The 23,322-nt window shown below is 43.9% G+C and overlaps 1 protein-coding gene across 1 annotated transcript; it reads left to right on the forward strand.

The window, feature by feature from the left end:
* Nucleotides 1–157: 157 nt before the first annotated feature.
* On the forward strand, nucleotides 158–23,085 carry LOC121547473 (SH3 domain-binding protein 1). The gene is made up of 18 exons (XM_041858789.1): nucleotides 158–422; nucleotides 4,160–4,202; nucleotides 4,341–4,445; nucleotides 4,542–4,618; nucleotides 4,711–4,822; nucleotides 14,396–14,472; nucleotides 14,635–14,722; nucleotides 14,829–14,897; nucleotides 15,035–15,125; nucleotides 15,292–15,428; nucleotides 15,583–15,691; nucleotides 15,814–15,895; nucleotides 16,013–16,093; nucleotides 17,552–17,665; nucleotides 18,017–18,114; nucleotides 18,376–18,538; nucleotides 18,670–19,025; nucleotides 22,749–23,085. Exons 1-18 carry the CDS (start codon nucleotides 376–378, stop codon nucleotides 23,000–23,002), a joined length of 2,103 nt encoding a protein of 700 aa, XP_041714723.1. The 5' UTR covers nucleotides 158–375; the 3' UTR covers nucleotides 23,003–23,085.
* Nucleotides 23,086–23,322: the final 237 nt, after the last annotated feature.

Below are 23,322 nucleotides of genomic sequence, written 5' to 3' on the forward strand. Positions count from 1 at the left end.
AAATGTGGAAAAAGTCAAGGGGTCTGAATACTTTCCGAATGCACTGTATATATTATGTGATAATGTTTCACATTGATATTGAAAAACCCCTCTTCCCCTGCTGCTGCTTCAGTTGAGGCAACTTCCTCTTCTCTCAGACCTATGTGTGACTGAGAGGCGGTTGAACACAGTCACAGAGCACATTTCCGAAGCAAGAACAAATACTGCTGGATGACAAAGCAGCACACTAATAACACACACAGAAGAAAACCACTTGCAGTGGTGTCTGCTCAACAAAATAATACAGACACTGACTTGGTGACACATAACTGAGGACCTGGCTGGAGTCAAGACAGAGGGATAGTTTGTAAGAGGCGGGTTGACCCCTATGCAACCATGCTGAAATCTTTCAACCTCTTGAAGCAGCTTGGATCTGTGGGGAAGTAAGTACTTTCATGTGCCATTTTGGACTTTTGTTTTGTTTTTGGGGTATACATTTGTGAAAATACAATAGCCTATTCCTTTTCAGTTCTAGTACAATAGTTATTTTCAAAGAACTTGGAACTAACTGTATAGAATGGAGAATACAATCATGAGACACTATACCGCTAACCAATGCTATCAAGTTTTGTGACAATCTAAACTCCAGTCTGATTCTATGTTCTAATCTTAGTTATTTTCACCATGAGCGTCTGTGGTTGAAAGGATAACCTTTAGACAAGCTTTTGGTGAGTGGGGAGCCTGTTTGGTAGAGTCCACAGGAGGTTGGTGGCACCTTAATTGGGGAGGACGGGCTCGTGGTAATGGCTGGAGCAGAATCAGGGGAATGGTATCAAATACATCAAACACATAGATGCCATTCCATTTGCTCCCTTCCGGCCATTATTATGAGCCGTCCTCCCTCAGCAGCCTCCTGTGGTAGAGCCATCTGAGTTCTGCGTAGGACAGGGTATCCTTGGTGTCTGAGGACAACCACAGAGTTTATGATCATCATGCCACCCTTGGTATGAAAGTAGGAGAAAGAGTGAAGAAGACAGGGTTGCATGGTGTAGTGAGAATAGTGGATGTTCATCTTGATGAGTGAGAGAACAGTCATAACATTGAATAGTTATTTTGGAAGGTGTCACAGCGAGATAACGTGCATCATGTCTTACTTTGTGTGTGGCCTGTAACACAATGGGTTAAAGCAGAGCCATATATTTAAGAGAGTTAGGCCAACTTTTAGAATGTAGAATATTGTTCTAATTCTAGACATTCAGTTACATAGCATTGTTTAAATATTCCCCATGTAATGTTAATGGGGTGCTAACATGGCTGCTATAGAATGTTGAAGTGTCATATAAATGCATCAGCCAGAAAATGACTGGCCACCCCTCAGAGCCTGGTCCTCTCTAGGTTTCTTCCTAGGTTCCTGCCTTTCTAGGGAGTTTTTCCTAGCCACCGTGCCTCTACATCTGCACTGCTTGCGCTCTGGAGTTTTAGACTCTGTTTCTGTATGTGCACATTGTGACAACTGCTGTTATATAAAGGGCTCTATAAACAATTGTGATTGATAATGCAGTAATACGTTGTCCCAACTCTCTAAATATATGGCTCTGGGGGGTTAAAGGGTAAACTTGAGGGCACATCCCCGCCAACAAGATTCATATCTACCTCAATTACCTCATACCCCTGCACATCGACTTGGTACTGGTACCCCATGAATATAGCCAAGTTATTGTTAATCATTGTGTATTTATTCCTCGTGTTATTATCTTTCTCTCTGCATTGTTGGGAAGGGCCTGTAAATAAGCATTTCACTGTTAGTCTACACCTGTTGTTTATGAAGCATGTGACAAATACAATTTTATTTGAGATTCCCCTGTACCTTAAAGAGTTAACTGTGCCCCTGACTGTCCTTTGACCCAGTAATGTCACATTTACAAAAGCCAATCTGTACATGTGTACAGTGAGGGAAAAAAGTATTTGATCCCCTGCTGATTTTGTACGTTTGCCCACTGACAAAGAAATGATCAGTCTATAACTTTAATGGTAGGTTTATTTGAACAGTGAGAGACAGAATAACAACAACAAAATCCAGAAAAACGCATGTCAAAAATGTTATAAATTGATTTGCATTTTAATGAGGGAAAGAAGTATTTGACCCCTCTGCAAAACATGACTTAGTACTTGGTGGCAAAACCCTTGTTGGCAATCACAGAGGTCAGACGTTTCTTGTAGTTGGCCACCAGGTTTGCACACATCTCAGGAGGGATTTTGTCCCACTCCTCTTTGCAGATCTTCTCCAAGTCATTAAGGTTTCCAGCCTGACGTTTGGCAACTCGAACCTTCAGCTCCCTCCTCAGATTTTCTATGGTATTAAGGTCTGGAGACTGGCAAGGCCACTCCATGACCTTAATGTGCTTCTTCTTGAGCCAACCCTTTGTTGCCTTGGCCGTGTGTTTTGGGTCATTGTCATGCTGGAATACCCATCCACGACCCATTTTCAATGCCCTGACTGAGGGAAGGAGGTTCTCACCCAAGATTTGACGGTACATGGCCCCGTCCATCGTCCCTTTGATGCGGTGAAGTTGTCCTGTCCCCTTAGCAGAAAAACACCCCCAAAGCATAATGTTTCCACCTCCATGTTTGACGGTGGGGATGATGTTCTTGGGGTCATAGGCAGCATTCCTCCTCCTCCAAACACGGCGAGTTGAGTTGATGCCAAAGAGCTCGATTTTGGTCTCATCTGACCACAACACTTTCACCCAGTTCTCCTCTGAATCATTCAGATGTTCATTGGCAAACTTCAGACGGGCCTGTATATGTGCTTTCTTGAGCAGGGGGACCTTTCGGGCCCTGCAGGATTTCAGTCCTTCACGGCGTAGTGTGTTACCAATTGTTTTCTTGGTGACTATGGTCCCAGCTGCCTTGAGATCATTGACAAGATCCTCCCGTGTAGTTCTGGGGTTCTGGGCTGATTCTTCACCGTTCTCATGATCATTGCAACTCCACGAGGTGAGATCTTGCATGGAGCCCCAGGCCGAGGGAGATTGACAGTTCTTTTGTGTTTCTTCCATTTGTGAATAATCGCACCAACTGTTGTCACCTTCTCACCAAGCTGCTTGGCGATGGTCTTGTAGCCCATTCCAGCCTTGTGTAGTTCTACAATCTTGTCCCTGACATCCTTGGAGAGCTCTTTGGTCTTGGCCATGGTGGAGAGTTGGAATCTGATTGATTGATTGCTTCTGTGGACAGGTGTCTTTTATACAGGTAACAAACTGAGATTAGGAGCACTCCCTTTAAGAGTGTGCTCCTAATCTCAGCTCATTACCTGTATAAAAGACACCTGGGAGCCAGAAATCTTTCTGATTGAGAGGGGGTCAAATACTTATTTCCCTCATTAAAATGCAAATCAATTTATAACATTTTTGACGTGTTTTTCTGGATTTTTTTGTTGTTATTCTGTCTCTCACTGTTAAAATAAACCTACCATTAAAATTATAGACTGATCATGTCTTTGTCAGTGGGCAAACGTACAAAATCAGCAGGGGATCAAATACTTTTTTCCCTCACTGTATGTACGTGTATTATGCTGCAGATCAGCTAAAATATGTAATTGGACACCCACGTCAGGTTGTTGATACCCACGCTACCCTGGCTGATAGCTGAGTGTGTCTGCAGCAGGTTGCAACAGACCATGGAAGTGGTGTGTTTGCAGGCCTCTCTGCCACTGACGTGTTTCAGACTATTAATAATCCCTGCTAACAAACAGGGCGGCTGCAACAGAACAGAGCTCTAACCACAGTAGAGGAGCACCTGCCTACACTGTTCTCACTTTGTTCAGAATAAGTGAATGTGACCTTAACTATAAAAAAACACACAGATAGAAAGACAACTATGGGCTTTTGTTTAGTTGAAGAAGAAAAAAACTGTTAGAAAATGCTTGGGCTTCACGGCTACACTGCAGCTGTTTCACTGCTATAAAACTGCTCTCTATGAGATGCTGCTGAAACTTCATTGCCATTGTTTCATTCTCTCTCTCTCTCTCTCTTTCTCTCTGCCTGTCACTCACTCATCACTCACTCACTCACTCTCTCATCCCCACCTGTAAGTAGCCTAAAACAGTTGGTTAGGGTGAGGGTTGAGTACCTAAACGTGAGCAGTAACACTCATCAGCCTTTTTTATTCTTATCAACAGGTCACAGGATGCCACTGACCTTCTCACAGAAGATCTGGTTATGGTGAGTTAAGGCTGATGATAAAGGGGGATAGTGGTGGCTCAGTTCACTACGTGAAGAGTTTTCTCAGTGAATACATTTGTACCGAGCTCAGTGTGAACATAAGACATGCTCTATATCTGTCATTTTCATTGGTCTAAGGTGGAGCAGCGGGTGGAGCCAGCCAAGAAGGCAGCGCAGGTTATTCACAAGAAGCTGCTGGGCTGTCTGCAGAGTCAACTAGGGCTGGACGCAGAGAGACGAATGGTAAAGTCTGCTCTTTGACCTTTCATCCCTTACCCTCGACTTGACGTCCCTCTATTATGATTATCAATACAAAATTATCTCGCTCTCTCTTTTTAGAAAAAACTCCCTCTCATGCTGCTCTCTGTTAGCATGGCTGAGAGCTTTAAAGAATTTGATCCAGACTCTTCTATCAGGTACTTTAAGTAACCAAACCATTTATTCAATCATCCAAATTATCAGTTGAACATTCATCAATTAATCAATCAGTCTATTTCCTCTCTGATAGGAAAGTATTGGAGATGTGTTGCTTCATGGAGAGTCATCTGGCCGCAACACTGGCTGACTTTGAGCTGAAGCTGGAGAAGGAGGTTTTGGAACCTCTCAATAAACTCAGTGAGGTAAGGGCTGCGTTAGCAAGAGGTATTCAGCCACTTTTGGATTAAAATTGAAGTTTGTGATTATGTAGTATTACATATGAATACTTTAAAAATATATATTATTATTATTATTTAAAAAAATGTATTGGCCCATCCACCCCCCCCTCTTCGGAGGACAAATGTAACTTTGTTTTACATTTTGTTTTTTTACAGCTTTTTTTGTTACATATACACTACCGGTCAAAAGTTTTAGAACACCTACTCATTCAACGGCTTTTCTTTATTTTTACTATTTTCTACCTTGTAGAATAATAGTGAAGACATCAAAACTATGAAATAACACATATGGAATCATGTAGTAACCAAAAAAGTGTTAAACAAATCAAAATATATTTTATATTTGAGATTCTTCAAATAGCCACCCTTTGCCTTGATGACAGTTTTGCAAACTCTTGGCATTCTCTCAACCAGCTTCACCTGGAATGCTTTTCCAACAGTATTGAAGGAGTTCCCACATATGCTGAGCGCTTGTTGGCTGCTTTTCCTTCCCTCTGCGGTCCGACTCATCCCAAACCATCTCAATTTGGTTGAGGTCGGGGGATTGTGGAGGCCAGGTCATCTGATGCAGCACTCCATCACTCTCTTTCTTGGTAAAATAACCCTTACACAGCTTGGAGGTGTGTTGGGTCATTGTCCTGTTGAAAAACAAATTATAGTCCCACTAAGCCCAAACCAGATGGGATGGTGTATCGCTGCAGAATGCTGTGGTAGCCATGCTGGTTAAGTGTGCCTTGAATTCTAAATAAATCATTGACAGTGTCACCAGCAAAGCACCCCCACACCATAACACCTCCTCCTCCATGCTTTACGGTGGGAAATACACATGCAGAGATCATGCGTTCACACACACCGCGTCTCACAAAGACCTAAAATCTCAAATTTGGACTCCAGACCAAAGGACAAATTTCCACCGGTCTAATGTCCATTGCTCGTGTTTCTTGGCCCAAGCAAGTCTCTTCTTATTATTGGTGTCCTTTAGTAGTGGTTTCTTTGCAGCAATTCGACCATGAAGGCCTGATTCACACAGTCTCCTCTGAACAGTTGATGTTGAGATGTGTCTGTTACTTGAACTCTGTGAAGCATTTATTTGGGCTGCAATTTCTGAGGCTGGTAACTCTAATGAACTTATCCTTTGCAGCAGAGGTAACTCTGGGTCTTCCATTCCTGTGGCGGTCCCCATGAGAGCCAGTTTCATCATAGCGCTTGATGGTTTTAGCGACTGCACTTGAAGAAACATTCAAAGTTCTTGAAATGTTCCCTATTGTTACGAACCCCGTGGCTCTAAACATCTAGGGTGGATGGACATGAGACCCGTAACATAAATTCATGTAAATTATAAGTGTGACATGGAATAGTGAGAACAAATAAGACACAACTACCATGAACTACCGTCAAACACAAAGTGTTTATTTATGAACACACGGTAAGGGTTTGGGAAAAAGGGCTGAGCAGGACCCAAGAAATGAAACAATAGTGTAAAACCCCCTAAACTGATCTAGCCTGCCTAAAGAACCGCTAGGCTACTGCTACCATACAAAATACAGTGGGTGGTCCGCTCAGGTCTAACTGGTGTTTATAGACAGATTTCGTCCTACGGGTAATGTACGCCCAAGGGCATCTAGCTTAAACCCCCTTTCCCCAAAAAAACACACAAAGCTACTAAACAGGGTAATCATCAACTAGCGAGTACACAACACACAGGACACCACCGTGTCCATACTCACATATGGCAAAAAGTTCTCTCTCTCAACAAACACAAGTCTAGTTTTTATAAAATGGGATGTGTGATTGAACAAACGAATAACAGGTGGTGCAATTAACAGGAATGTTCACTGATTGGTCCAATCAGCAGACACCTCAACGACCACCAATCAGGAACATACAGGACACCTGTGATTAGGGCAGAAAGAGTAGGAACACACAAAACACAGGATACCTGTATCCGTAACACTCCCACTTAAAAGAGCAAACCAAAATGGTTTGCGACACACGCATTATCACAACACCCAAATTCACAAATCATCCTATCGGGATAACAAAAAAAAACCTAGATCATTACACACGAGACAAAGCATCTGCCAACACATTATCTAACCCCTTTTTGTGGCGGATCTCCAAATTATAATTTTGCACGACAAGTGCCCAACGCATAAGGCGTTGGTTCTGGTTGTACATCCGGTGGAGAAAAACTAAGGGGTTATGGTCAGTATACACTACCACTGGTAATGCACTGGAACCAACATAAACTTCAAAGTACTGCAGAGCTAACAACAAAGCTAGAGCTTCTTGTTCAATGGTGGAATAGTTTGTCTGACATTTGTTAAATTTCCGTGAAAAATAACAGACAGGATGGTCCACTCCACTCTGGTCTTGCTGCAGTAGAACAGCACCAGCACCTCTGGCACTTGCATCTACCTCCAGTTTAAACGGCCGCTCAAAATCTGGCGCAGCAAGAACAGGAGTACTACACAAGAGTGCTTTAGCAGTGTTGAAAGCAGTACAACAATCTTCAGACCATACAAACTTTCTCGCCGGACTGAGCAAATCCGTTAATGGAGCAACTACCGCAGAGAAATTTTTACAGAAACTACGGTAGTAGCCAACCATCCCTAAAAAACGGCGTAGCTCTCTTCTGGTGGTAGGTGCGGGAAATGCGTTTATAGCTGAGACCTTGGCATCTACAGGCGCACCTGACCATGGCCGACCTGTTTACCAAGATAAGTAACAGTAGCCTTCCCAAACTCGCACTTTGCTAAGTTCAGGGTTAGAGAAGCGGTTGCTAGACGTTCACACACTACCCTTAGAGTGTTAACATGATCAGACCACTCAGTTGAATAAATTACCAGATCATCCAGGTAAGCACTACAATTAGGAACTCCAGCCAATACTGTGTTAACCAGGCGTTGGAAAGTGGCTGGTGCGTTCCGCATCCCAAATGCCATGACAGCATATTGTAGGAAGTGATCTGGGGTCACAAAAGCAGAGATGTCGGAGGCACGTGGGGTTAACGGCACCTGCCAGTAACCTTTTAGAAGATCTAATTTGGTTACATAGGTAGCAGCACCAACAGTATCAATACAGTCATCCAGTCTGGGTAACGGGAACGAAGTCGGGCACTGTGACAGCATTGACTTTCCGATAGTCCGTACATAATCTGGATGTCCCATCAGGTTTAGGAACCAGAATGCACGGAGAACTCCAAGGACTTGAACTTGGCATAGCCAGGTTATTCTCCAGCAAATAACCGACCTCACCCCTCATTATCTTTCTCTTAGCGACGTTGACACGATAAGGATGTTGCTTGATAGGTGCAGCGTTTCCAACATTAATGTCATGTTCTAACACATTTGTACATGTAGGAACATCATTAAAAAGACATGGAAAGCTGTGTAATAGTCTCACAATATCATCTGCCTGTCTGTCCGTTAAATGAATCAGGCTTGACGGGGAGAGACAGCAGCATCTCTGAATTGGGCAATCTAGCACACTGCTGCTGAGTATTGCGCAACTCCAAACCATCTCCGTCCACATCATTAACATGACCTCCCACTACAGCCGTAGCAGCAACAGAGACAGCCGACTCGGCCAGTTTCTCTGGACTGTCTACCTGAGTAACGGGTCTGTTGTGGTATGTCTTCAACATGTTAACGTGGCACACACGAGATTGGCGTTTTCTATCAGGAGTCTGTATCACATAGTCAGTTTCAGTTAGTTTCTTTTCAATGACATAAGGACCAGAGAAACGTGCTGACAATGACGCTCCTGGCACAGGCAACAACACAAGAACTCGGTCACCTGGCTGCAGTGAACGAGAAACAGCCTGTGTGTCATAGTGTCGTTTCATCCGTTTCTGTGAGGAAGACAGCGCTTCCTTTGCTAGAGCACAGGCAGCATGTAGGCGCTCACGAAAGCGACTAACGTAGTCCAACACATTTTCTTTCACACACAACTCTGGTGACAAAAACTGATCCTTAAGGACTTTCATAGGTCCTCTCATGGTGTGTCCAAACACCAGTTCAGCTGGGCTGAACCCTAAGGGATTCCTGTACTGTCTCACGGACAGCAAACAACACTAGAGGAACTCCCTCATCCCAATCTTTCTCAGATTCCAAACAATATTTACGGAGCATAGACTTCGGGGTCTGATGCCAACGTTCAAGCGCACCCTGAGACTCTGGGTGATATGCGCTTGACACACGGTGTGTAACTGACAAGGATTTTAACACTTGTTTGAAAAGTTTAGAAAGGAAATTCGTACCCTGATCAGTTTGTATCACCTTAGGTAATCCAAAAGTTGAGAAGAATTTGATCAACGCTTTACTCACCACCGGAGCAGTAATCCTTCGCAGAGGAATGGCCTCTGGGTACCTGGTGGCCACACACATAATTGTCAACATAAACTGGTTACCAGATTTTGTTTTTGGTAATGGTCCAACACAATCAACCATCACATGTTCGAATGGTTCACCTATGGCGGTATGGGACAAAGAGGCGCGGGGGGAAATAACCTGGTTCGTTTTCCCAACTACTTGACAGGTGTGGCAAGTCCGACAGAACTGAGCCACATCTTGTTTTAAACCAGGCCAAAAGAAATGTCGCAAAACACGATCATAAGTCTTGGTGACTCCCAGATGTCCGGACCACTGGTGATCATGAGCGAGGGATAAAACATTTTGTCGAAAGGCTGTAGGAATCACTATTTGGTAAACAGCATTCCAATCTCCGCCAGCGTCAACATGGGATGTCCATTTACGCATGAGGAGATTACCATCAATGAAGTATGCCATGTTTTTCTTCTTTAGCTCGTCCTCTGAGACAACACTAGAAAACATTTAGCCAGACTAATGTCAACCTGTTGGTTAGCGATCAGCTGCTCACGAGTAACTGGTAACTGTATTGCTTCAGCAACAAGTTCCACATCCTTCTTCCTTTCTCTGGGCTGTTGGTCAGACTGCACCAGCTTACCAGAGGTAGCACCCGAACTATCCTCTGGGTCACACTCTCTGAATAGAATCGTGTCTGACAAATCTACCACTTCACCCACTTGTCGTGCTTGAGCACGTGTGACAGCACAAGCGGGGAACACATCTGGATAACCCTGTGCCAGCTCCTCGGAGAGAGACTGGTCACTTTTATCCAATACCTCCAATATGGGTATTACCTTTCCTCCGGCAATATCGTTGCCCATTATAAATGTCACACCTTTTACTGGCAACATAGGGACGTTCGCCCACTCTGAACAATCCACTGACTAACTCAGAGTGTACGTTCACAAAGTGCAATGGCACTGGGACGAAACCCATTTCAATTCCTTGTACTAACACACTGGAACCACAATATGTATTACTGGACAAGGGCAACACATCAGCTAGTATGAACGACTGCGCCGCACCAGTATCTCTGAGGATTCTAACTGGACGCTGAGACGCTTCGTCATCTGATATAGAAACAAACCCCTCAAAAATGAACGGTTCATAACTGTGATCTGGGACAGGGACTTTCAACCCACATTCACTATGAGGCTTCTGTCTTGATTCGGCCCTACAACCGCGTCGAATCAGCCCAACACCCGTTGGCGGCCTGGCGTGCTGAGGCATCCCCGGTTTGCGTTTTAGCAGAAAGCAATCATTAACTATATGTCCCACCTTATGACAATAGAAACAGTGACGCACATCTTTTGGGCGTGCTGGATGTACTGCTGGTCGACTAGGACTAGAAGTTAGCAACTCCGCAGCCCTGCTCTCCGTACGAGCCGAAAACACGCTCTTATGCGTCAACACAAACTCGTCTGCCAATACAGACGCTTCCGACAGTGAGGATACTTTCTGTTCGTTCAGATAAACTACAATGCGTTCCGGTAAGCAATTTTTAAACTCTTCTAACAAGATTAACTCCCGTGAGAGAGGTAAAATCAGTTACCTTACTAGCACTGTGCCATTTGTCAAACAGATTTCCTTTGTCTCTAGCAAACTCCACATAAGTCTGAGTAGGAGACTTTTTATGAGACCTAAATCTCTGTCGATATGCCTCAGGAACAAGCTCATAGGCACGAAGAACAGTAGCTTTGACCACTTCATAATTCAAACTGTCTTCAAGAGGTAGCGCTGCCAGAACCTCTTGGGCTTTACCTGTTAGCTTACACTGAAGTAATAGGCACCATACCTCGTCGGGCCATTTCAATGCTACCGCTATACGCTCAAACACACTGAAATAGGAATCAACCTCTGACTCCCTAAACACAGGTACCAAGGTGATCTGTCTACTAATATCAAATGTAGCAGACGACACCGCTGGTGAGGCTGGCTCACTAGCAGGCATAGTATGAGCAGAGACTAACCTCGCTGTTTCTGCCTCTAGTTCCATTTTACGCATCTCCAGTTCCATCTTACGCGTCTCCAGTTCTTGATCAAGCCTACGCGTCTCCAGTTCCATCTTACGCGTCTCCTGTTCTGCCTCTAGCTTACGCGTCTCCTGTTCTGCCTCTAGCTTACGCGTCTCCTGTTCTGCCTCTAGCTTACGCGTCTCCTGTTCTATCTTACGCGTCTCCTGTTCTGCCTCTAGTTCCATTTACGCATCTCCAGCTTGTCTTGCCTGATTTGTGCCCCGCTCTTCCGCCTCTATTTGGAGCCGTGTCGAGCGGACATCCATCCTGGCATCACTGTCAGTCAGTGGGGAGAGTGGGTCATAACGGGGCAATGTGGCTGGAGCCTTAGCCTCGTCCTCAGACACTGATGGGCTTACAGGAACAGCAACCACATCCCCTACAGGAGCAGCAGACTCAGGCGGCGGTAACTCAAGCACTCGCTCGTTTAACAATATCGCTAACACTACTTCCCCTAACTTCTGCTTTCACTAAACCCCTGGTATGGGTACAGAAAAGTGGTCAGCCAAAGCCTGTAGATCCACTCTACGGCAATTATCAAAAACCTCCCACGTAGGGGTTTTCCAAAAATGCCTCCAACTCAAAAGTAGCCATCCTACTAGCAACACGAGCCGCTCGACTACTGAACACACAAAAAAAAACAGGTAGTTACAGCTGCTAAGCTCAACACTGAACCAGACACTAACTAATTTACATGAGTAGCATGGGATAGATAGGATCCCGGACGAGCCCCCACTTTATGTTACGAACCCCGTGGCTCTAAACATCTAGGGTGGATGGACATGAGACCCGTAACATAAATTCATGTAAATTATAAGTGTGACATGGAATAGTGAGAACAAATAAGACACAACTACCATGAACTACCGTCAAACACAAAGTGTTTATTTATGAACACACGGTAAGGGTTTGGGAAAAAGGGCTGAGCAGGACCCAAGAAATGAAACAATAGTGTAAAACCCCTAAACTGATCTAGCCTGCCTAAAGAACCGCTAGGCTACTGCTACCATACAAAAATACAGTGGGTGGTCCGCTCAGGTCTAACTGGTGTTTATAGACAGATTTCGTCCTACGGGTAATGTACGCCCAAGGGCATCTAGCTTAAACCCCCCTTTCCCAAAAAAACACACAAAGCTACTAAACAGGGTAATCATCAACTAGCGAGTACACAACACACAGGACACCACCGTGTCCATACTCACATATGGCAAAAGTCTCTCTCTCTCAACAAACACAAGTCTAGTTTTTATAAAATGGGATGTGTGATTGAACAAACGAATAACAGGTGGTGCAATTAACAGGAATGTTCACTGATTGGTCCAATCAGCAGACACCTCAACGACCACCAATCAGGAACATACAGGACACCTGTGATTAGGGCAGAAAGAGTAGGAACACACAAAAACACAGGATACCTGTATCCGTAACACCTATTGACTGACCTTCATGTCTTAAAGTAATGATGGACTGTTGTTTCTCTTTGCTTATTTGAGCTGTTCTTGCCATAATATGGACTTGGTCTTTTACCAAATAGGGCTATCTTCTGTATACCCCCCTACCTTGTCACTACACAACTGATTGGCTCAAACGCATTAAGAAGGAAAGAAATTCCTCAAATTAACTGTTAATTGAAATGCATTCCAGGTGACTACCTCATGAAGCTGTTTGAGAGAATGCCAAGAGTGTGCAAAGCTGTCACCAAGGCAAAGGGTGACTATTTGAAGAATCTCAAATATAAAATATATTTTGATTTGTTTAACACTTTTTGGGTTACTACATGATTCCATATGCGTTATTTCATAGTTTTGATGTCTTCACTATGTAGAAAATTGTAAAAAATTAAGAAAAACCCTTGAATGAGTAGGTGTTCTAAGACTTTTGACCGGTAGTGTACATTTTACACACATTTTACATACATGGTACTTTTACACACAGTAATTACACAACGAAGATATTGTTTTTTGATTATACATATTACATTTTGGGCTACTCTCAGCCCATCCCACCTATCTCCGTAGACCATCCTCTTTTGATTTCCACGTGCCATATATTTTTCAACTGTGCTGTGACGTTTTACATGAATTTTGAACCTTTCTAATCGCATAGTATCCACAGACTGTGAGTTAAAGAGGAACATTTTTCCTAAGAGTATTATTATATTGTTGATTGATTGACTATGGCTTTCCAAATCGCCCAACACTGCTATTTGTAAGGATAATTTTAAAAGAATGTAGTGATTTTTCAGCCATTCCTGAAAATGTGACCAGAAACAAGCTAGATGGGGACAATACCAGAATAAATTATCTAAGGATTCTGTTTCTTCACAGCAAAATATGCAGAGCAGAGATTGTTGTGTGCCCCATATATATAACATTCTGTTAGTGGCAAGAATTTTGTATAATAATTTAAATTGAAAAACCCAATGTTGAATCAAGCGTTGTTTTGTATATCAATTCATACACCATGTGCATGGAATCGGTACACCGAAAATCTCTTCCTAGCTATTTTTGAAACTTGTATGGCGCAGCTGTCAATATATTTGTCCTCAAATGAAACTGTTATATTTTTCTATTTATGCCAACCTTTTTCAACCAATTTTGGTCTTTAATATACAGTATGGCAGACAGACAAGTTCCCTACCTTCTCCCCCTTCCACTTGTCTCCTCAATTTTTGAGTTAATGCTGCAATCAGTATAACTTTGGATTGAGCAAACATTTCCATATATTTTCGATAGCTGCAAATGTGAGCTGCAAATCAGTGAGCTGAAAGAGAACTACACCATTCCTATTCATAATATCTTTAATATATATAATACCATTTTAAAAAATGCAGGAAAATGTTTTTTTTTCAATCAGTATATTTGTGTTGAACCATAATATTTGTTCTAATATTTGTTCTGTCTTTTCTGGAGGATAATATTGAAATTGTAACCAGCTTTGTATGACTTGTTTAAGGAAGGGCGATATTTGAACACGGTTTCATTTTCAATTAACCAAAAATGAGAAGTTGTAATCTGTATAAAGGCAAAAAGGCCATTTTTTAACAAAGGATGAGCCTTTCTTAGTAATCTACTGGAGAATAACTTATGTATTAGTGAAGCTTTTAGTGAGAGGTTTAATTACATACGAATACTAACTGTTTCTATCTGTAGGAAGACCTTCCAGAGATTCTCAAAAACAAGAAGCAGTTTGCCAAACTCACAATGGACTGGCACAATGCACGCAACAAGTGGGTCACACATTCTTTGTGTTTGTATTTGACAGACCCTATATGCTACAGAAAGTACACAGTTCCTTTATACATATATAATAACTACCTTTAGTCAGTATCTCCATTGTGTCCATTCTTTTGCTTTGTGGCTTCTGATCATGGATGACTTTGCCCCTTCAGGTCCCAGGCCAGTACGGGCCCTCAGGCAAAGCATAATGGGCTGAAAGAGGAAGTGGAAGAGGCCTGGAGGAAACTGGAGAGCATCAAGGTGTTGGATGATGTTGGATGTTACTGTTTCAGACACTTTGTTGTTTTATGCAGTAGTTTCAGCCTCTTACATAATAACTGTTTGTATGGCTATACGTTCTCTGCAGGACCAATACTCTGCAGATCTGTATCTCTTCGCCACTAAAGAAGATGACTATGCCAACTACTTCATTCGTGTGAGTGTGGCCTACTAATTGTCCTCTCTTTCAAGCTGTACTTTTGTTAATTATCATGTGCTATTAGCTATTAGGAATTAGACTTGATAAAATCACAAAAAGTATAATTGATAAGTGCCTGGGTTGTGCTCTCTCAGCTGCTGGAACTACAAGCAGAACATCATAAGAATTCCCATGACTTCCTCGAACGAAACATCAGTGAGCTGAAAGAGAACCACAGTCAAACAGGTGAATAGGGTGTGTGTATGTATGTACTGTATGTATGTGTGTGTGTATTTGCAATTACAATACCCAGGCCATACTTAGTGTACATGGGTAACTCCCCCTATCCAATGTGTAGCACCCACTTGCCTAGTATTTGTCCAGTGTGTCACCAGTATGTGTGTTAACACAGACTCCCAGGAGAATAACTCTAAGCAGAAGGTCTACGGGGAGCCCCTGCTGACTCATCTGTACAACAGCGGCAGGGAGATCGCTGTTCCCATCCAGGAGTGTGTTCACATGCTGCTGCACACCGGCATGAGGGAGGAGGTGAGGACTGGGATTATTCATCTATTACATGGTATTCGTGTGAATGGGATATTTTTAATTAACTGAGCAGGTGAAAGGACTCTGTAGTCAGTCTACGATAATGTTTGCCCGCTTGGATAAAATCAGTCTATCTCTCCCTCCATCTCTCTCCCAGGGTCTGTTTCGTCTGGCGGCAGCAGCCTCGGTAGTGAAGAGACTGAAGAGCAGTCTGGATGGAGGGGTCGTGAACCACAGCGAGTTCAATGACCCTCATGCAGTCGCAGGTCAGAGAGACCGTCCCTGTTGACAGTACCCCTTATTCAAGGTTTTCAAGTTTCAAATGTCTTTACTTGACAGTTAAACAACACGTAGGCACTAAGCAGCATTTTCTCTTTTATCCATGTAGGGGCTTTGAAAAGCTACCTGAGAGAGCTGCCTGAACCCCTCATGACCTTTGAACTCTACAATGATTGGTTTCAAGCAGCAGGGTAAGGTCCTTGATTGGTCTACATCTTAAAAGCATACAGTACATAGTGTCATTACATGATTTCGCTCCCCCCTAATTTCTCCTCATTAAATATCTCTCTGTTCCTCTCTTTATTTAGGGAGAAAGAATTGACAGACAAACTTGAGCAGTTTAAAATTGTGCTGAAGAAGTTACCATCAGAAAACTACAACAACCTCCGGTATGTCCATATCTCTGTAACCCATAGCTCTCTCTGATCTTGACCGATTCGTGTGTGAAGTTATAAACACTCAAGAATGATGCAGGGTGTGTGATTGTGAATATCTCCCTATCTGCCCAGTAGCGGTGCTTGGGGAAAATCACTGCGGAATCCAAGCCCCCCCCCCAAAAAAAGCTATGTGTTGTGATAATTGTGTTGCTTGCTCTATAACCTGTTAGTTCATATGCCTTGACACCGTGATATATAGGCCTAAGGTCGAGACAATTAGAAGACACAGTGGCAGAACAAATTCAACCACACATTTGTTTCATTACAAAACCGGAGAGCAACATCTGTCCGGTGAAGTCCACAAAACATATTGCATCTAACAAACAGTTACATGACCTAGAGCACGGTCAAGCAAGGTAATGTTTCCGACATTTTCGGACTACTAAACAACTATTGATTTAGAACCACGGAGAGTTGTCGCAAAGAAACAGGAGCTGCCTCCACTATTCCTGTACCATTTCAACTTCAACATTTCAACATCATCTAATCACCTATGCCAAAAATGCCAAAAACTATTTAGTTCAACCAATGTAAGCTAAATATGATGTGGCTGTCCATGGTACTGATTTCTGTGTGTGTGGTGTGTGTGTGTGCAAGTAGAAAAACATGTTGACTCACCCTACTTATAGAGAAACGCCAATGCAATCCTCCTCATGTTGCCTAAACGGTCTATGACTCTGTCATACAGTACACTCTTTTAGTTTTTGTTGTCCTAGGCTACCTGGCTAAAATGCTTGCTCGCTAGCCTAACTTCCTTTCATGGGCAACGATACGCCAGGCCAGCTAGTTAACATTAGCATACTACATCTAGCTACACGTTGAACTTCCATCCTCTCAGGCCAGGGGCACAATGTATGCATTTTTGGTTGGATCTGAATCACCGTTATAATCATTGGCCAGTACGGAAAGTTAAGTAAAACCACACGTCCAAATCCCTATCTCCATCCATGGCTAATTTAGGAAAGGTTGATTTTAGCTAGTTAGCTAGCCACCGGAGGACAATGACACAACGAGATGGCTTCTGATGTGATGTGATTGGTCTGAAGCCAAATCCAAACTGGCTTCCCTTGACACTTTTTTTTGGTGTGCCGGGACCATTTTACAGCTGAGCTCACTCAGTTTAGCTCAACGCTGATTGGCTATTATTTTATCTTTTTTTGTCAAGGGAGGCCAAATGTTCACTGGCTTCCCTTGCATTCAATGCTACGGGCAGCAACAATGTCATACTATTTTTGACCAGACAGAATCAGAATTGAAGGAAATGTATGAAACACAGAGAGACGAAAGATAAATGATTTTGTATGTTTTTGTCTTTTTTTCTTTGTACATTTTTTGGGGAAGCCTGGCTCCCCTTGGCATCCATGAATACACACCACTGTATCTGCCTCTCCCCCCACACACCCCTATTAGGTACCTGGTACAGTTCCTGTCTTGTCTGTCAGAGCAGCAGGCGGTTAACAGGATGAGTCCCAGGAACATTGCCATAGTACTGGGTCCCAACCTGCTGTGGCCTCGCATGGAGGGGTGGGTACTACTGACATACTGACAGAGAGAGGAAACTGAACCACTCTATTAGTCTGTCATAATAGCCCTATGTCTCAATGTTGTTCCTGGTGTCACTTTCTATTATTACATGATTGTTATTAATCTGATTAGGTCTCTGTTTAGCTATGTCTCTGTGTTCTTTAGTACTTTACTTTAACCTATGTTTCTTTCTTTCTCTCTCTCCCTCTCTTTCCGTCTCACTTTCTCATCTCTCACCCCTCATCCCACTTCTCTTTCTTCCTTTCAATTTCCCTCTCCCCCGTCCAATTCTGTACCATCATACATTTTCCTCTTCACATCTCTCCATCAATCTCTCTCCCTCTCTTTCAGGGAGGCAGCGTTGTTGGACATGGCATCTGCCTCCTCCGTCCAAGTGATGGGAGTGGTTGAGCCTCTCATACAAAACTCCAGCAGCCTGTTTCCAGAAGGTACAGTACCACCTTCAATGTGATGTTTGTGTGTTCGAGGGAGGAGCAGTGGGAGTCCTTTTAGTGATCAGTTGATTTGCATGAAATGTGTGGAAGTTAGCCACTAGATAACTGAGAGAGCTGCCTGAACCCCTTTGGATAGTATTTTTATTAATTCACTAATTTTTCTTACTATGTTGAGCTACTGTATGTTAGGTAGGTCTATGGATTTTTTATGCAACACAGTTTCTGAGAGTAGGCCTATGTTGTGTTCCTCTCCAGAGGTGGACTTTGAGATTCCTGAGCTTCCTGGGGTCCCAGATTTGAAAATGTCAGAACCTCAACCTTCAGAGACTGGGAAAGAGAACCTTGCCAGAACTACCTCCTCCTCTTCATCATGTGCTTCCTCTTCCTCTTCGCATTCCTCTCTCTGTAAAACAGTCAGGTACCACACACACAGACTGAACAGGAATGAAACATTTCCAATATTCATAAGAAATGGCATTTGAACAGAATTTGTATGTTCACTTTCTATTATAACAGTGTGTTATCTAACACCGACTGTCTCCTCCACAGCTCAGCGTCTCAGGACAGTGGAGGTCTTTTCATCATCAAGTCAGGCTCCATTGGTCGTAGAACCACCACCTGGGGGAACCCTGCCTCAGACCCACCATGCTCAACCCCACTTAACCCTACCCCAGTCCAGACCCAGAACACGTCCCCTGTCCCAAGCCCGACACTGGTTCACAACCCATCCCCACTACCCAGCCCCAAACTGGCACCTGGCCCAAGCCTGGTTCCCTCCCTACCACCAGTGTCTGTCTGCAATCCGACCCAGAAGCAGAGTCCTGAATCGGGCTCACTAGAATCCATCCTAGAGGCCCCACCGGACTCCCCCAGAGCTATACTGAAGATCACCTCATCATACAAACGTAGGTGGCTGTCCACGACAGGTCCATGACATGTGAACAGTGCCGCCTGGCTCAGTTGGTAGCGCACAGCGCTTGCAACGCCAGACTTGTGGGTTCGATTCCCACGGGGGACCAGTACGAAAAAGTATTAAAATGTATGCACTCACCACTGTAAGTCCCTCTGGATCTGAGCATCTACTAAATTACTAAAATGTAAAGCACATACAGTACCAGTCAAAAGTTTGGACACACCTACTCATTCCAGGGTTTTTCTTTATTTTTACTATTTTCTACATTGTAGAATAATAGTGAAGACATCAAAAAAGTGTTACACAAATCAAAATATATTTTATATTTGAGATTCTTCAAATAGCCACCCTTTGCCTTGATGACAGCTTTGCACACTCTTGGCATTCTCTCAACCAGCTTCATGAAGTTGTCACCTGGAATGCATTTCAATTAACAGGTGTGCCTTGTTAAAAGTTCATTTGTGGAATTTCTTTCCTTCTTAATGCGTTTGAGCCAATCAGTTGTGTTGTGACAAGGTAGGGGTGGTATACAGAAGATAGCCCTATTTGGTAAAAGACCAAGTCCATATTATGTCAAGAACAGCTCAAATAAGCAAAGAGAAACAATAGTCCATCATTACTTTAAGACATGAAGTTCAGTCAATATGGAACATTTCAAGAACTTTGAACGTTTCTTCAAGTGCTGTTGCAAAAACCATCAAGCGCTATGATGAAACTGGCTCTCATGAGGACCGCCACAGGAAAGGAAGACCCAGAGTTACCTCTGCTGCAGAGTTCATTAGAGTTACCAGCCTCAGAAATTGCAGCCCAAATAAATGCTTCACAGAGTTCAAGTAACACATCTCAACATCAACTGTTCAGAGGAGACTGTGTGAATCAGGCCTTCATGGTTGAATTGCTGCAAAGAAACCACTACTAAAGGACACCAATAATAATAAGAAGAGACTGGCTTGGGCCAAGAAACACAATGGAAATTAGACCGGTGGAAATCTGTCCTTTGGTCTGATGAGTCCAAATGTGAGATTTTTGGTTCCAACCACTGTGTCTTTGTGAGACGCAGAGTAGGTGAACGGAGGATCTCCGCATGTGTGGTTCCCACCGTGAAGCATGGAGGAGGAGGTGTGATGGTGTGGGGGTGCTTTGCTGGTGACACTGTCAATGATTTATTTAGAATTCAAGGGACACTTTACCAGCATGGCTACTACAGCATTCTGCAGCGATACGCCATCCCGTCTGGTTTGCGCTTAGAGGGACTATCATTTGTTTTTCAACAGGACAATGACCCAACACACCTCCAGGCTGTGTAAGGGCTATTTGACCAAGAAGGAAGGAGATGAAGTGCTGCATCAGATGACCTGGCCTCCACAATCCACTGACCTCAACCCAATTGAGATGGTTTGGGATGAGTTGGAATGCAGAGTGAAGGAAAAGCAACCAACAAGTGCTCAGCATATGTGGGAACTCCTTCAAGACTGTTGGAAAATCATTCCAGGTGAAGCTGGTTAAGAGAACGCCAAGAGTGTGCAGCGCTGTCATCAAGGCAAAGGGTGGTTACATTGAAGAATCTCAAATCTCAAATATATTTTGATTTGTTTAACACTGTTTTGGTTACTACATGATTCCATATGTGTTATTTCATAGTTTTGATGTCTTCACTATTATTCTACAATGTAGGAAATAGTCAAAATAAAGAAAAACTCTTGAATGAGTAGGTGTGTCCAAACTTTTGACTGGTGCTGTAACTCATGCTAGCTAATGATATCTAATGCTTAGACAGTAGGGAAGACAATACTTATTTAGACGGTACTAAAGTCCCTCATAGCACTCATGTTGCGTTACGGTCCACCCAGCATAAGTGACAAACCACTGCCCCACTTTAGTACAAGGAAGCTGCGATCCGCAGCAGCAGTGGCTAAAATAACCAACGGCTTCTAATGACAAAAATGTCCTAGTAAATAACTGTTGCACTACCACAACCTACAGTTCTAGTTTCAAGCACTACCACAACCTACAGTTCTACACTGCTCAAAAAAAAAGTGAACACTAAAATAACACATCCTAGATCTGAATGAATGAATTAATCTTATTAAATACTTTTTTCTTTACACAGTTGAATGTGCTGACAACAAAATCACACAAAAATTATCAATGGAAATTAAATTTATCAACCCATGGAGGTCTGGATTTGGAGTCACCCTCAAAATTAAAGTGGAAAACCACACTACAGGCTGATCCAACTTTGATGTAATGTCCTTAAAACAAGTCAAAATGAGGCTCAGTAGTGTGTGTGGCCTCCACGTGCCTGTATGACCTCCCTACAACGCCTGGGCATGCTCCTGATGAGGTGGCGGATGGTCTCCTGAGGGATCTCCTCCCAGACCTGGACTAAAGCATCCGCCAACTCCTGGACAGTCTGTGGTGCAACGTGGCGTTGGTGGATGGAGCGAGACATGATGTCCCAGATGTGCTCAATTGGATTCAGGTCTGGGGAACGGGCGGGCCAGTCCATAGCATCAATGCCTTCCTCTTGCAGGAACTGCTGACATACTCCAGCCACATGAGGTCTAGCATTGTCTTGCATTAGGAGGAACCCAGGGCCAACCGCACCAGCATATGGTCTCACAAGGGGTCTGAGGATCTCATCTCGGTACCTAATGGCAGTCAGGCTACCTCTGGCGAGCACATGGAGGGCTGTGCGGCCCCCAAAGAAATGCCCCCCCACACCATGACTGACCCACCGCCAAACCGGTCATGCTGGAGGATGTTGCAGGCAGCAGAACGTTCTCCACGGGGCGTCTCCAGACTCTGTCATGTCTGTCACATGTGCTCAGTGTGAACCTGCTTTCATCTGTGAAGAGCACAGGGCGCCAGTGGCGAATTTGCCAATCTTGGTGTTCTCTGGCAAATGCCAAACGTCCTGCACGGTGTTGGGCTGTAAGCACAACCCCCACCTGTGGACATCGGGCCCTCATACCACCCTCATGGAGTCTGTTTCTGACCGTTTGAGCAGACACATGCACATTTGTGGCCTGCTGGAGGTCATTTTGCAGGGCAGTGCTCCTCCTGCTCCTCCTTACACAAAGGCAGAGGTAGCAGTCCTGCTGCTGGGTTGTTGCCCTCCTACGGCCTCCTCCACATCTCCTGATGTACTGGCCTGTCTCCTGGTAGCGCCTCCATGCTCTGGACACTACGCTGACAGACACAGCAAACCTTCTTGCCACAGCTCGCATTGATGTGCCATCCTGGATGAGCTGCACTACCTGAGCCACTTGTGTGGGTTGTAGACTCCGTCTCATGCTACCACTAGAGTGAAAGCACCACCAGCATTCAAAAGTGACCAAAACATCAGCCAGTAAGCATAGGAACTGAGAAGTGGTCTGTGGTCACCACCTGCAAAACCAGTCCTTTATTGGGGGTGTCTTGCTAATTGCCTATAATTTCCACCTGTTGTCTATTCCATTTGCACAACAGCATGTGAAATGTATTGTCAATCAGTGTTGCTTCCTAAGTGGACAGTTTGATTTCACAGAAGTGTGATTGACTTGGAGTTACATTGTGTTGTTTAAGTGTTCCCTTTATTTTTTTGAGCAGTGTAGTTTCAAGTAGATGTAAATACATACCCCAAATACTCTAATATAATGATACACATCTATAGTCCCAATAAGACTTATCCTCAACACCCAACTACCCCTTTCTCCTTTTTCTCTTTTCACAGCGAGGAGATCCTTCCTTCAACACAAGCCGCCCATCCAGAGTAAAGAGCAGGTGGCCATTACATACTCCAAACCCAGGGCCCCAGCACCTCTAGCCCCAGCAGAGGCACCCAAAACCCAGCCACAACCTGCACCCAAGCCCCTAACTCCGGTCCTGAAGAAAACCCCAAGCAAAAAGGGTGCAATCAGGCCCCCCCAAATCCCACCACCCAAGCCCCCAGTACTGGAAAGCAAACAGGTGACCTCTATAGCGTAGTGAGGGGTTAGAGATACACTATATATACAAAAGTATGTGGACACCCCTTCAAATTAGTGGATTCGGCTATTTCAGCCACATCCATTGCTGACAGGTGTATAAAATCGAGCACACAGCCATGCAATCTCCATTGACAAACATTGGCAGTTGAATGGCCTTACTGAAGAGCTCAGTGACTTTCAACGTGGCACCTTTTCAACAAGTCAGTTCGTAAAATTTCTGCCCTGCTAGAGCTGCCCCGGTCAACTGTAAGTACTGTTATTGTGAAGTGGAAACGTCTAGGAGCAACAATGGCTCAGCCACGATGTGGTAGGCCACAC

This window comes from Coregonus clupeaformis, chromosome 31, assembly GCF_020615455.1.
Source record: "Coregonus clupeaformis isolate EN_2021a chromosome 31, ASM2061545v1, whole genome shotgun sequence".
NCBI classification, from domain to species: domain Eukaryota; kingdom Metazoa; phylum Chordata; class Actinopteri; order Salmoniformes; family Salmonidae; genus Coregonus; species Coregonus clupeaformis.

Coding starts and splice junctions, on each gene's coding strand:
- LOC121547473 (XM_041858789.1), top strand. CDS start 376: ATGCTGAAATCTTTCAACCTCTTGAAGCAGCTTGGATCTGTGGGGAA. Junction 15,126..15,291: donor AGAGAACCACAGTCAAACAG/GTGAATAGGGTG, acceptor GTGTTAACACAG/ACTCCCAGGAGAATAACTCT. Junction 15,896..16,012: donor GATTGGTTTCAAGCAGCAGG/GTAAGGTCCTTG, acceptor CTCTTTATTTAG/GGAGAAAGAATTGACAGACA.